Raw genomic sequence first — 13,459 nt, 5'->3', positions numbered from 1 at the left:
TTCAATAAATAATTACAACATTAACAACAGGAAAGGTTTCAGGCTACAGGCTATAGCGGCTCAGCAGCTTCCTTGCTGGCTGGCTTCAGGCCCAGATAGAGCAACAGACTCTGGAGTTCCTGGCAGCCCACAGCCACCTCAGGGACAGCCGACAGGACCTGGGGACAGCAGCAGCAATTAGTGTTTGGGTTGGTGTTGTTGCAGTCACAGCAAGGGTGAGCAATGAAGAGTAAAATCTCACCTCTTTTATCTTCCCCTGCATCTCCTCATGGGTCCTCAGCACTTTCTGGGTACAATGGAGCTTCATCTCCAGCCCTCGGACCTGTGGTGGTGGGAGAAACCTGTCAGGACTCTGCTCCAAGCTTGGGCAGGGACCTGCCTATGCCAGGAGTGCTGGAACTAGGTGACCTTTATGGTCCCTTCCAACCCAAACCATCCTGATTCCATGACTGGAGCCAGGGCAGCCCCTCGAGGCTCCCCATACCTGCTCCAGGTACTTGTCAGTGAGCCGCATATTCTCATCCTCTTTTTCCATGAGCAGCAGCCGCAGTTTTTCCACCTGCAAAAGGAGCAAGCCCTGCTGAGATCCCTGTGGGGGGAAAAGCTCTGGAGTGGGGGGCGGGCTGTGAGGAGCAAGATCTGAAGAGATCTCCTTTTGTCTATGGTGGGGTGACACCCCAGCCTCACCTCCCGCCGCAGCATGACCCGCTCCTGGATGTAGGCAGTGTCCACCTGGTGCTCCTTGCCCCTCATTTCCTCCCACAGCACTTTGGCCTCTGTCTCTGCACGCTGGAGCAAGCGCTTCAGCTCGGACACTTCTGCCTTCAGCCTCTATAGGAAAAAAAGGGAATGCTGAGGGGGGTCCTGTGGCCAGCAGCCCCCCGGGGAGCTGCTCACCCATGCCCCCATCACACACCATGACTTCCCCACTCTTGTCGATGAGTTGCAACAGCTTCTCTTCCTGCTGTTTCACCACGTCCTGCAGCTCCTTCTCATTCTGACAGGGAGGAAGAAGCAGGGTCAGGCAGTGCCCAGCCCTGGCCACCCCCAACACCCCAGAGCAGGTTTTCTCATGTTTGAGAAGGTCAGATAAGCCAGGAGCACCCATGGGGCATCACCAGATTTCTCCATGTCCTAGATCAGCGCCCGTCCCAGTTCGGCTCTGCCCTGGGGTGAGCGCTGGCCCACTTCTGGCTCACCTCAAGCTTGGTCCTCAGCGCCTTGTTCAGCTTGGCAATGGTGGCAGCCTGGGTATCCACCTTGTCCTGGCTCTCAGCTGTCACTGTCTCCAGGCGGAGCTGCAGGTCAGAGCTGGGAGAGGACAGTGGTGGTGAGTGAATGGGGATCACAGCCAAGCACAGCACCAGGTACCAAACCCCCTCCTGGCCATGCCCCTGGGCCTATGATGAGAGAAGACACCAGCCCAGCCAGCTGGATCCAGCCCAGCCAGCTGGAAAAAGCCCATCTCGCCATGACAAGAGAGGTCTAATCCAGGGCTGAGGCAAGAGGCAGACCACCAGGCTGCCTGCAGGAAAGGCCATACCCAGGACAGTGATGCCCCACCCAACCCTTGACATGAGCCCATGCTGAACTCACATCTCCGTCTGCAGTGCCCTGAACTCGCTCTGCTCCAGATCCTGGATGCGAGAGCTCAGCATGGCAAGGTTGGAGACCACAGCTCTCAGCTCCTTCACACTCTCCAGCAGAGTGTCCTCAGGATCTGGAGGCAGGAAAGAGCCTTGTGAGCAATACAGAGAGAACATCAGCCCCAGGGCACACAAAGGAAGGCATGGGTGCTCATCCCCCTGCACAGCAGCCCTGCAGCTTCAGAGCAGGGTCTCAAGCAGGGTGACAGCCTCAATACCTATTGGCTTTGGCACAGATCCAAGTTTGTCCTTGGCAACTGCACTCCCACTTCTGGTGGTTTCATTGGCATCTGCAAGAGGAGAGGACAGCAGCTGTGCCCAGCACTGCACATTCCCCAGCATGGGAGGGAGCAATCCCCACCCTGGGACTCCCCAAAACCCAGAGGAGGGGTGCCAGCTCACCTTTCCCTGCCACAGCTTTCAGGACGCTGCCCACAAAGGAGCTGCTGGCGTGGTGTGGGGTGCGGCACGCCGGGGTGCGCCAGGCCGGGGTGCGGCACGCCGGGGTCCAGGCACGGCGTGGGGTCTGCCAGCCCGGGGTCCTGGGGCCTGGGGTCCAGGCTTTGCTTCTCGATGGAGCATCATCATCATCCTTCAGAGGGGAAGGAGAGTACAGCACCAGAGTGCAGCTTGTGACTGCCCCAGCAAGCACAGGATCTCAAAGCCATTCCCATGGAGAACCCCCTGGGCCATCCTGTTGTCCTTGTCCTCAGCACAGGGCCCCTACCTGCTCTTCCAGAGCAGCCTTGAGGCAGTCAGCGAGCTCCTGCAGCCGCATCTTGCTCTCCATAATGTCCGTGGAGCACCAAGAAACTTTGTTCCTCTTTGTCTGCAAGCTGAGGAGCTCGGCCTTGGTGCTGTCCAGCTCCTTGCTGAGGGCAGCCTGCTCTTCCCTGTGGGATGGCATCAGCCTCAGCAGGAGCAGCATTTCCCTTCCTTGATGTGGGATGGGGACATGCCTGCCTCTCACCATGAACATGCAATGGTACAAATCCCACAGGTTTAGGCAGCTTCCCTCAAGATGGGATCTGCTGGCCTTCCCCACCCACCTGGACCACCACACTTGGCTGGAGCAGCAGTGACCATGGTCAAAATGTCCCCTCTGACACCCCAGGAAGGGCTTGATTTCCCAAAACTAGAGGGGTTTGAGTGGAGCTGGTGAGTGGGGCAGTACCGCAGGCGTTGGTGGGACTCCATCAGCTCCTTGTGCTGCAGGACACGCTCCTGCAGCGTGGCCAGCGTGGAGTTCAGTCTGGCCTCCACCTCCAGCAGCTGAGTGCGGCACATTTGGTTCTCTTGATCCAGGAACTGTAAGAGGGTGAGGGGACACAGCCGTAAGCAGCCAAGCAGAGACCCGAGGGGGCTCATTGGGACCTCCAGCACAGACCCTCCCATGCCTCAGGGTGCTGTTTCTAATCAGGGGCAGCTTTATCCCAGCAGCCCAAACCCCACAAACCAGTTTACTGGGGACATAGGACAGGCTGGGGGACAGCTCTGTGTGCCTGCAGGGGAAGACTATCTCCAAGAAAATTATCTCGGAGTGCTGCCCAGCCCCCTCCCTGGGAATCCCTGCCGGGCAGGATGAAAAGCTGCGCTACGTGCGGGATGTCAACCCGCCCTCACAAGCTCATCCCCCCTCTGTAGGAGGGCTAATCCTGCTGCTGGCCATCTGCCAGCCTTCCCGGAGAGGCCCTGATGGGGGCAGCTCGTGATGGCGTGGGCAAGGTCAGGCAGCTCCTACCTCCCGGCACTCGGTGGCCTCCCGCAGCTCCTGGCACAGCTCCTTGCACTCCTGCTGCAGGGAGTTCCTCTCCTTCGCCAGCCTGAGGGGATGGGATGGGATGGGATCAGAGGGTGCTGTGTTTTGGGGGCCAGAGGTGGAATGGGACTCAGGACATCAGAGCTCAAACCCACTGGGCCATCTCCTCCCACTGCTTCTCGTTCTCCTGCTGCAGTGCATCCCGCTCCTGCTCCACGCTGGCCAGATTTATCATCACAGAGCTCAGGTCTGCCAGGGACAGAGTTGTCAGCCAGGGGGGACAGGGGCAGTGGGAATGGGGCACCTCCAGCCCCCACATCACCCACCCCTACCTTTGCCCAGGCGTGAGTTGGCCACTGTCAGCTGCTCCAGCTGAGCCCCTGTGTCCTGCAGGGTCATCAAGGTCTTCTCCAGCTGGCAGGATGTCTGTGGAGACATGGTGCTTGTTCTGGGGTGCTCTTCCCCATGGAGTGTTCTCACACCAAGGGGTGCCCCAAATCACACTGTCCGTGCCTCAGACACCTCACAGGACTGAGAGGAGGCACCCCTGTACCTCCTCCTTGGCTTGAAGAGCATCCTCTGCTCGTTCCCGTGTAGCAGCCAGCTCCTCCAGGCAGCTCCTCAGCTTGCCAGGCACACGCTCCAACAGGGCATGGGACTGGGACACCAGGGCCCTCGTCTGCTCCCTCTGGGAAGGGACACAGCACCAGGCAGAGCTCAGTGTGGCACTGCCATGGCACTGTCCTGCTGTGTGACCAGGGACAGGTCATGACACCCAGAGCACTGGCAGGGCAGCGAGGGGCTGAGCCCCCACAGGACACCCCTCACCTCCTCATCCAGGGCTCTCCTTTCCTTCTCCAGATTTTCAAAGGTGACATCTAAGAATTCTCGGAAAGACTGCGCCTTGGCAGACAGGGATGCCTGTAGGGTAGGAGGGATGAATCAGCACTGCCGTGGTGGAAAAGCCACATTTAATGACCACAAAGAGAGGCAAGTACCAGCCCTGAGGCCGAATTTCCAGCAGCTTCCCAGCAGCAGGCAGCACCAGGAAAACTGGTGCACCAAAACCCATTGCAAAGCATCACCCAAGCTCAAGATGTTGCAATACCCTGATCCAGCCCCTGATGCAGTGTGGGGTAGAGCTGGGGGTAGCACCATGCTCAGTACCTGCAGGTTGATGGCATGGGCCAGCAGCGTGCTCAGCTCTTGTTGGGAGGCCAGGCTCTGGTCACGGGCACTGATCTGGGCACTGGCATGGGCACAGAAAGCCTCCAGGAAGAGATATCCCTGCAGAGGAGAGGATGCTGCTCCAGCCACACTGTTGCACAAGGAGAAACTCCCAGGAGCCGTCCCTGCATAAGGACTCCTACTCCCAGGGGGACACAGCCAGTGCCAAAAAAAATCCAGAAAGCTCCATCACACAGCACTTCTTGCCTTCCACATTGAGATTTTCTTCCCCTGGGATGCCAGGGAGATCCTCATCCCCAGAGATGCAGGATGGCCTACCAAAGGCACGAAGACAGCTGAGACTGCCTCTGTCCCACAACAGCTGCTCCCTTACCTGGTCCTTGGCTCGTAGGGCTTCATCCACTCGCTGCCTGATGGCATCCCGCTCTTCCAGACAGCTCTGCACCTTGCTGGGAACACTCTCAAGCACAGCCTGAGACTGGGACACCAGGGTCCTCTCCTGCTCCTGCTGTGGGAGGCGACAGCACCATGAGGCACCAGGTACAGCTGCTGTGTGTGCCAGCAGGTCTCCCAAAACCCAAGGGAAAAGGGAAGCAGAGGGACACTCACCTCCTGCGTGAGAGCTCCCTGCTCATCCTGCAAGCTCCGGAAAGCGGCGTCCGCGAGGCCCTGGAACAGGAGGCTCTGGCTGCCCCAGGTGCTCTGGAGAAGGGACAAGGACACTGGTGTTATGGCAGCAGGCACAGGCAGCACCGGGCACATATGTGTGCCCTGCCTGGCTGAGATCTGGCACACTCATTGCCAGTGACAGCCACCAGGCACCCAGCTCTGGCTGCACTGCCATTGCACAGCCTCTGTTCTCCACAGCTCAAGGTAGAGCTGCCAGTTGGTCTCCTCCTCCCAAAGGCATCCACCATAGCAGAGGGTGCTTCACACCAGCCCCACTCCACCCTGGGGCCAGCGAGAGCTGGTCAGCCATGACACCTCCCCTCCTTCCCCCCACGTGCACCAGGGATGTTTCCCCTCATGAGGGTTCCAATCCAGCAGACTCAGCGGGTTGATCCGGGCGTGATCATGCAGCACCGGGCGCGTGATGCTGTGATGCAGCAGCCGCGCTTTACTTCCACTCCACCGACCCAGACGGGGTCACCGTCTTGCCAGCGGCACAAGGACACTGTCACAGCACCGAGGCTGTGGGGGACAGGGTGGCATTGCCTCAGAGAGGACTCTTACCCCTTCAGGGTGGGTGGTGTCTGTCTGTGTGAGCGCGTCCCTCAGCTTGGCCGGCCCCACGCCAGGCTGTGGCCGCTGGCTCTCCTGCCAGTCACGCAGCTGCAGCGAGAGGGCTTCGATGATGATGAGGGTGCTCTCCAGCCTCCCCTCCAGCTCTGCCCGTGGCAGGGTCTTCAGATGCTCCCGGGGACAGCTGGGGACAAAGAGAGGGGCTTAGGGCAAGGACAGCCCCCAGGTGCCACAGCCCCATCTAGGGGGGCATGTCCTCATACGTACTGCCAGAGCAGGGAGTCTGTTTCCGCAGCGCTGTCCTTGGCACAGGGGAGGCTTCCCCTGGATGTGTTCATGCTCCTCTCCCACACATCTCGAGGTGTCATGGAGGTGCCAGTAGCCATGGAGAGCACTGGGGTCATGCTGGTGCCCGTGGCCATAGTGGGCACTGGGGTCATGCTGGTTCCAATGACTGTGGTGGGCACTGGGGTCATGCTGGTACCAATGACTGTGGTGGGCACTGGGGTCGTGCTGGTGCCAATGACTGTGGTGGGCACTGGGGTCGTGCTGGTGCCAGCGGCTGCAGTGGGCACTGGGGTCATGCTGGTTCCAATGGCTGTGGTAGGCACTGGGGTCATGCTGGTGCCAATGACCACGGTGGGCACAGGGGTTGTGCTGGTGCCAGTGACCACAGTGGACATGGGGGTTGTGCTGGAGCCAGTAACCACAGTGGGCACGGGGGTGATGCTAGTGCCAGTGACCACAGTGGACATGGGGGTTGTGCTAGTGCCAGTAACCACAGTGGGCACGGGGGTGATGCTAGTGCCAGTGACCACAGTGGATATGGGGGTTGTGCTGGTGCCAGTGACCACAGTGGGCACAGGGGTGACACTGCTGCCAGCATCCTGCTGTGGCTTGCGGAGGGGCAGACTGTGCCGAAGGGATTCCACCAGGAATGAGCTGTTGAGGGTCTTCTCCAGCCACACCAGTGGCAACATCCAAGACACAGCACCCAGGGTTGATTCAGGCGAGGTGACAGGGATGACAGTGGCTTCTGGCCCAGCAGGCTCCAACCCACTTGTCTCAATGGGGGGGAGGCCAGGTGGGCTCTGTTCTGGGGGGACAGGGGCAGGGAACTCGGCTCCCTCAGTGGAGCCTTGGTGCAGAGGATCAGCACTCCCATTTGCAGATGAGGGCTCGGAGGCCCCAAAGCTGCAGGAAAAGTCTGGAGGTGCTGCTCGCCACCCGTGGAAAGGAGCTTTCTGCGGAGTGGAGCTGGTGCCAGGAGGCCCTGGGGTGCAGGAGGCTGTGCTGGCATTGCCAGGGGACCCAGAGCTGCAGGGGGGTAGAGCAGAGCTGCCTGGAGAGGTTGGGTTGCAAGACACTGAGCTAATAATGCTGGGGAGCCCTGGGGTGGTGCTGCCAGGGGACTCCGAGGTCACCGGGATGGAGCTGCACGGGGAGACTGGCACAGTGTTGCCAGGGCACTCTGGGGTGCTGGATCCCAGGAAGGAGCTGCAAAGGGGGACTGGAATGATGCTGGAGGGCTCTGGGGTGCTGGATCCCAGGAAGGAGCTGCAAAGGGGGACAGGAACGATGCTAGAGGGCTCTGGGGTGCTGGACACTGGGATGGAGCTGCACAGGGGGACTGGAATGATGCTGCTGGAAGGCTCTGGGGTGCTGGGCACTGGGATGGAACTGCTCAAGGGGACTGGAATGATGCTGGAGGGCTCTGGGGTGCTGGACACTGAGATGGAACTGCTCAGGGGGACTGGGATGGGGCTGCTGGAGGGCTCTGAGGTGCTGGGCACTGGGATGGAGCTGCACACAGAGGCTGGCATGGTGTTGTCAGGGGGCTCTGAGAGGCTGGGCACCAGGATGGAGCTGCACACAGGGACTGGAAAGATGCTAGAAGGCTCTGGGGTGCTGGGCACCGGGATGGAACTGCTCAGGGGGACTGGAATGGGGCTGCTAGAGGGCTCAGGGGTGCTGGACACTGGGATGGAGCTGCACACAGAAACTGGCCCGGTGTTGTCAGGGGGCTCTGACGTGCTGACTGCGATGGAGCCGCACACAGAGGCTGGCACAGTGCTGCTAGGAGGCTCTGACATTCTGGACTGTGGGATAGAGCTACACACAGAGGCTGGCACGGTGCTGCTGGGGGGCTCCTGGGTGCTGGGCCCCAGGACTGGACTGCACAGAGGGGCTGGCATGGTGTTTTCAGGGAGCTCTGGGGTGCTGGACACTGAGACAGCACTATCAGTGGCCTCTGGGCTGGTGCTGCTAGAGGTGTCCAAGGCACCAGGAATAAGGGTGGCATTGCTGGGGGCCTCAGAGGCACCAGGCTTAAGGATGGGAGTCCTGAGGCCCCGGGGGGACTCCAAAGTGGTGCTCTTGGGGGGCTCCGGGGTGCAAGGCACGGGGGTGGCGCTGCTGGGGGGCCCCGGGGTAGCACTTCGCCGGGGTCCTGGGGTGCGAGGCACCGCGGTGACGCCGCTGCGGGGGCCCCGGCCGCAGGACACCGGGGTGGCGCAGTCATGGTCCTACAGGATATTTTAGGGGAAAAGGGAGGTCAGGGCAGCCCCGCCCTTTCCCCCTGCACCCCCGCAGCCGTTTGTCCCAGTCTCCTCATTTCTCCACTCCAGGAAACACGCCCGTCCTCCCGCTGCGCCGGCACCATCTAACCCCGCAGCACGGCCGGTTCCGGTACACCGGGCAGCCCTCCCCGCCGGTTATCCCCGCACACTGACCTTGAGGCGCAGCCGGCGGAGCAGGGGGGTCAGGCTGGTCCGGTCGGCGCCCGATTGCATCTGCAGCTGCTGCAGGGGGGTGCGCCGGGGCCGCCTCTGCGCCTGCCGGGGAAACGGGGGTTCACGGGGGGGTCACCGGGGGGGGGGGTCACCGGCAGCTCCCCCCCACCACACACACATAGACACACATAGAGAGATACCGGGAGCGCTGCGGACCCGCCGCCCCCTCAGAACCCTCCCCGGGGCTGCCCCCACCGGAACATCCAAACCGAACCCCGGCCCGCACTCACGGCGGGGGTCTTGGCGCGCTCCATGGCCCGGCCCCGCTCCTGCTCTTGGTCTCGACTACGGCTGCGGTGGCTCTCGGTGTGGGCCCGCTCCTGGTGAGGGCTCCGGGGGGGTTGGGGCTGGTCTCGGGCCTGGTTCCCGGCCCCGCTGCCCGCGCGCCGCCGGTTTGAAAACCACGCGCGGCTCTGATTGGCTGCGCCGCGCGCGCGTCGCCCCGCGGGGAGACGGTTGGGGCGGGGCCAATGCCGGCGGTGGGCGGGGACGTGGGCGTGGTTTAATCCGTTGGCCACGCCCCCACCGCGCTGCGCAGCGCCGGTACCGGAACGGGCAGATCGGTGGGCAGGAGGATGGGCAGGCGGACCCAGCTCGTCCCGCATCGCCTGCCCCGGGGAAACCACCCCACACGGCCCCCCAGACCTGCCCCAACCCCGCCCCGTCCAGCGCCGCGCCCTCGCTCTCCCGCCTCGGTGGTCCCGCTTTCCCCACCACGAGTCAGGGCAGCATCCGCAGCAGTGCCCGCGGCTCTCGGGTTTATTGCTCCCGCGGGGAGAGGTACAGAGTTGAGGTACCCGGGGATGAGGTGGGGGGTACCCGGATAACCCCTTGGGGGACCCGGCCCAGCAGGGTCCGGCCGGCTGCCGGGCTAGGGGGATGTCCCTGAGCGATGCCGAGGGTCCCAGCCGTGCTGGCTCAGCCAGGCCAGGGCCGGTCCGGGGAGGCGGCGAGGTCGTAGTCAAAGTCGGCGAACGTGGCGGGGTCGGGCGGGGGCTGCTCGGGGGGTCGCGGGGCCACTGCCACCACCACCGGCTCCTTCTGCAGCAGGTCAGCGTCAAAGGCCACCCCGCGGAAGAAAGGGTGGCCCTGGAAGTGGTGGAGGTAGCGCAGGCGGTACAGGGGGTTGTGGCACAGCAGCTGCAGACAGAGAGAGGACAGTGAGAATGGAAATCTCAGCATCCAGCCCAGGGGTCAGTGGGGACCCCAAAATGCAGCCAGGATCACCTCGGCCAGCAGCCGGGACAGCTCAGGGCTGAACTCGGGTGGGGTCTCGTAGCTGCTCTGTTTGACACGTTCCAGCATGGCCACATGGTCCCCCGCTGGAGCCACGGGGAACTGGGGGAGCACAGAATGAATTCAGGGTCTCCCTGAGGTGTCCCTGTCCCCCCACCCTGTGGTCCTTACCTCCCCACTGGCCAAGGCAAAGAGCAGGACTCCCAAGGACCACCAGTCGGCTGCGTGGCTGTAGGGCCCCCCACTCAGCACCTCTGGGGCTGTGGGGAGAGTGGGTGAGCACCTGGGGGGGTCTGTGCCCCCAGCATAGCCCCCTCCCCCAGTGCAGGATCCCTTACCCATGTACTGCAGGGTGCCACAGATGGTGTGGGCTCGCTCACCCCACTGCAGGTACCGGGAGAGGCCGAAGTCAGTGAGCTTGAGGTGCCCTGTGGGGCCAGACACAACATGGGAACATATAGAGAGGGTGTTCTCATTGACAGGGTGTCCCCACGGATGGGATGTCCCCAAGGTGTTCCACCAGGCTCTTACCTCTCTCATCCAGGAGGATGTTCTCCATCTGAAATGAGACAGGCACTGAGGTGGCCTCTCCATGCTGGGGGTTCAGAGACCCCTCCCCATCCCACCCTCCAGCCCCCCAGCCCCACTGCCACCCACCTTGACGTCTCTGTGCATGATGCCCAGGTCGTGGAGGTACACTGGGGACAAGACAGAGCCATCAGTGCCATGTGTCCCCTCCTAGTGCAGTGTCCACTGCCACCCCTGGGGGTGGCTGACCCTGCCTGCAGGTTTCCACTGGTGGGGACAGCGGTGTCTGTCCCTAGCGTGGAGGGTCACTCACCCAGCACCAGCACCAGCTCGGCGGCAAACAGGCGGACGGTGGCCTCGGCCAAGCAGCCGGCCGTGCGCCACAGCGCGTGCAGGTCCCCGGTGCTGCAGTAGGTGCACACTGCCGGGACAGGTGACACGCCTTACTGACGGGCTGGGCTGGCACGAGGGACACGGGGGTGGCACGGGGACAGGGGTGCAGAGGGGTCACTGGGGCCGTGCACTGAGGTAGTGGAAGTGCTGGGGTTGTAAAGGCAGCAAGGTGGCACAAGCACCTGGAGCACAGTGGTGCCAAGGTGGCACAAAGCCCCAGGGCAATACGGGCACCAGGTTACGTACTGAGGTGACATAAGCACGAGTGAAGTGGCATGTGAACATGCCAGTACCACGGTGACATCAGCACCAGAGCCCTGTGGGCACTGGGAACACAAAAACACCTGGGACCACATGAGGTACCAAAACGACGTGGTCCTTAGAGGGTCACACAGGCACCGGGAAAACACAAACTGCAGGGCTGAGGTGACACAGCCACCAGCGCCGGGCAGGCACCAGCTCTGAGGTGCTTTGTTCACCCCCACGCTGGTCCCTGCCCCGCTGTGGCTTGTCCCCATCGCTGTCCCCCGCGGTGGGTGGGTGCGGGGTGGGAGATGGGAACAGGCAGCCAAAGCTCCCGGATCCCCACGGGGCAGCGGGGGGAGCGCGCGTGTGCGGGGACACGTGTGCGGGCGGCGGGGACACGTGCGCGGGCACGGGGAGGGGGGGCCGGGGCGAGCCCGCGGGCAGATGGTCACTCACTGATGAAGAGGTGGCGCTGGCCCTGCCAGCTGTCCCCCAGCCCGTGGACAAACGGGTGCCTGACCTGTCTCTGGGGACACAAAAGCGCACAGGGTGAGCGGCCCCCGGGGTAGGGGGCTGCGAGGGGCTGGGACCCCCTTCTGCCGTGTTCCATCCGCAGCTCCCACGGCCTCCTGATGGCCCCGTGGCCGCCCCAAAGCCCTTCACGGGCTGGGGTCCCCCCTGCCCCCCCCTCACCTGGATGCTGACTTCTTCTTTGCACTGTTTGAGGGTGTCACGGCGCAGCACCTCCACTTTGGGCACAACCTGGGGGGGCGAGGGGCTGTCAAGGAGGGGGACAAGGACAGGTGGGGGCACCCGGGCCCCAGGGACCAGCACCCACCTTGACGGCGCAGACCTTCTCCCGCCCACAGTCCAGCACTTTGAGGATGGTCCCGAAGGAGCCTTTGGCCACGAAGCCCAGGATCTGAGGGGAGGAACAGGGGCTGAGCACGCCATGGGGATGGATTTGGGGTGCTCAGGCTGGGGGTCCTGCACGGGGTAAGGGGAGGGGCACAGAGCACCCAAAGCAGGCGCTGGGGACACATGGGGACCTGGAAGACCCAACAGGGACCCCAGCAGGATTCATGGGGACCCAGAATGGGGCACAGGGACACGGGGAACTGGGACACAGGTGGATTTTGACAGAGTGCACAGGACCCCCGGGAATACACGCGGGGCCTCGGTGGGATGCCACGCTCCGGCGGAGTGCAGAGGAACCCCGGGAGAGCACACCGGGACCCGACACGGGCACCCGGCGGGGATAGAAGGGGACCCGGTGGAACAGCCGGGGACGCCGGTAGGATGCGCAGGGACCCGGCAGAGCGTGCGAGGGGAGCTCGGTAAGGCGGTCGGCGATGCACGGACGGCACGGAAGGATGCTCAGGGCGCTGGGGACCCCGGTAGGGACGTGCAGGAACCCCGGTAGGACGAGCAGGGACACCGGTGCGGGGTGCGAGGGGACCCTTGAGGGCGCCCGGAGCTGCCGGGGAGGGATGCACGGGCAGGACGCGCCCGGGAGAGGACGATCGGGGACCCCGTTGGGAGGGTGGGGACCCCGGGACGGCACCTTGAGCTGCTGCTGGCGGGCGGAGGGGCGGACGGGGAACTCCGGCAGGAACAAGGAGACGAGCTGCGGCAGCGGCCACCCGGGCAGCGGCGGCTCCTCGGCGGGGCCCCGGGGGGCCAAGGCGAGCCCCGGGACCGGCACCGGGACCGATACCGGCACCGACCCCGCTCGGCTCAACAGCGCCCGCACCCACGAGCCCACAGCGCGGCCCTGCGGAACCGGGGACGGCGTCAGCGAGGGGACCCCGGGGCGGGAGATGCCCAGGGGGATCCCCGGGGCTGATGCCGCCGCCGCACGCACCTGGGGGGGCCGCGCCGGGGCCGGGGCCGGGCTGGGGCCGCTGCTCGTCGCTCCCATCGCGGCGCCGCCCGGCCGCGCCCCGGGCCCGGTCCCCGGTAATCGCCTCCTTACATAACCCCGCCGCCCCGCCCCGCCCCGCCCGCCGCGACCACCCCCCGCCCCGGGGCTCGGCGGCGGGGCTGCTCCTTGCACTGCGACACCCACCCGTGACCGGTGCCCCCCATCCCGGACCCCCATACACACCTGGGGGTGCTCACCCAGCCGTGACTGAGCCCACCCGAGGACGCCCCGGGACTGATCCCAGCCCTTCTCCGGGAACCCCCCTCCCTACACACTCTGGGGCTCCCCCTTAAACCTTTCCTTCTGTGTTTGCACCCCGAGTGCTGCAGCCCTGAGGGAGTTGCCTGCAGCCCTTGCTGAGCCCTGGCATGGCCCTGGGCTCACCCAGGGGACTGCAGAGGGATAAGTGCACAGGCTGAGCCCAGGGCCACTCAGGGGTGCCCTGAGCAACTGCTGGGGAAGGACAAGGGGTGAAGCCCCCCAAGGATGGGGCTGCCGGGCTGAG

At 63.9% G+C, this 13,459-nt stretch overlaps 2 protein-coding genes across 2 annotated transcripts; both read right to left on the bottom strand.

Annotated features, from left to right (window-relative positions):
• Nucleotides 1-9,232, bottom strand: SPAG5 (sperm associated antigen 5; the record flags this gene model as incomplete). The annotated part of the gene is made up of 25 exons (XM_083875307.1): nucleotides 1-158; nucleotides 242-322; nucleotides 485-559; nucleotides 688-831; nucleotides 917-997; nucleotides 1,200-1,311; nucleotides 1,597-1,720; nucleotides 1,865-1,936; nucleotides 2,049-2,238; nucleotides 2,374-2,539; nucleotides 2,821-2,954; nucleotides 3,388-3,469; nucleotides 3,561-3,654; nucleotides 3,738-3,831; nucleotides 3,959-4,093; nucleotides 4,234-4,326; nucleotides 4,573-4,692; nucleotides 4,967-5,101; nucleotides 5,203-5,295; nucleotides 5,827-6,019; nucleotides 6,103-6,221; nucleotides 6,618-7,452; nucleotides 7,867-8,360; nucleotides 8,568-8,669; nucleotides 8,858-9,232. The coding sequence occupies 25 exons, from the start codon at nucleotides 9,230-9,232 to the stop codon at nucleotides 51-53; spliced, it is 4,251 nt and encodes a 1,416-aa protein (XP_083731433.1). The 3' UTR covers nucleotides 1-50.
• Nucleotides 9,233-9,545: 313 nt separating this feature from the next.
• On the bottom strand, nucleotides 9,546-12,951 carry RSKR (ribosomal protein S6 kinase related; the record flags this gene model as incomplete). Its single annotated transcript, XM_083875306.1, has 11 exons — nucleotides 9,546-9,767; nucleotides 9,855-9,965; nucleotides 10,035-10,123; nucleotides 10,202-10,291; nucleotides 10,395-10,422; nucleotides 10,521-10,561; nucleotides 10,705-10,812; nucleotides 11,487-11,556; nucleotides 11,724-11,792; nucleotides 11,869-11,952; nucleotides 12,595-12,951. The coding sequence occupies 11 exons, from the start codon at nucleotides 12,949-12,951 to the stop codon at nucleotides 9,546-9,548; spliced, it is 1,269 nt and encodes a 422-aa protein (XP_083731432.1).
• Between the last annotated feature and the right edge of the window lie 508 nt (nucleotides 12,952-13,459).

This window comes from Zosterops lateralis (genome assembly GCF_965231275.1).
Source record: "Zosterops lateralis genome assembly, chromosome: 19".
In the NCBI taxonomy this organism is placed as follows: Eukaryota; Metazoa; Chordata; class Aves; order Passeriformes; family Zosteropidae; genus Zosterops; species Zosterops lateralis.
Note: the sequence above shows the minus strand (reverse complement) of the source record. Positions and strands in the feature narration are given on the sequence as shown.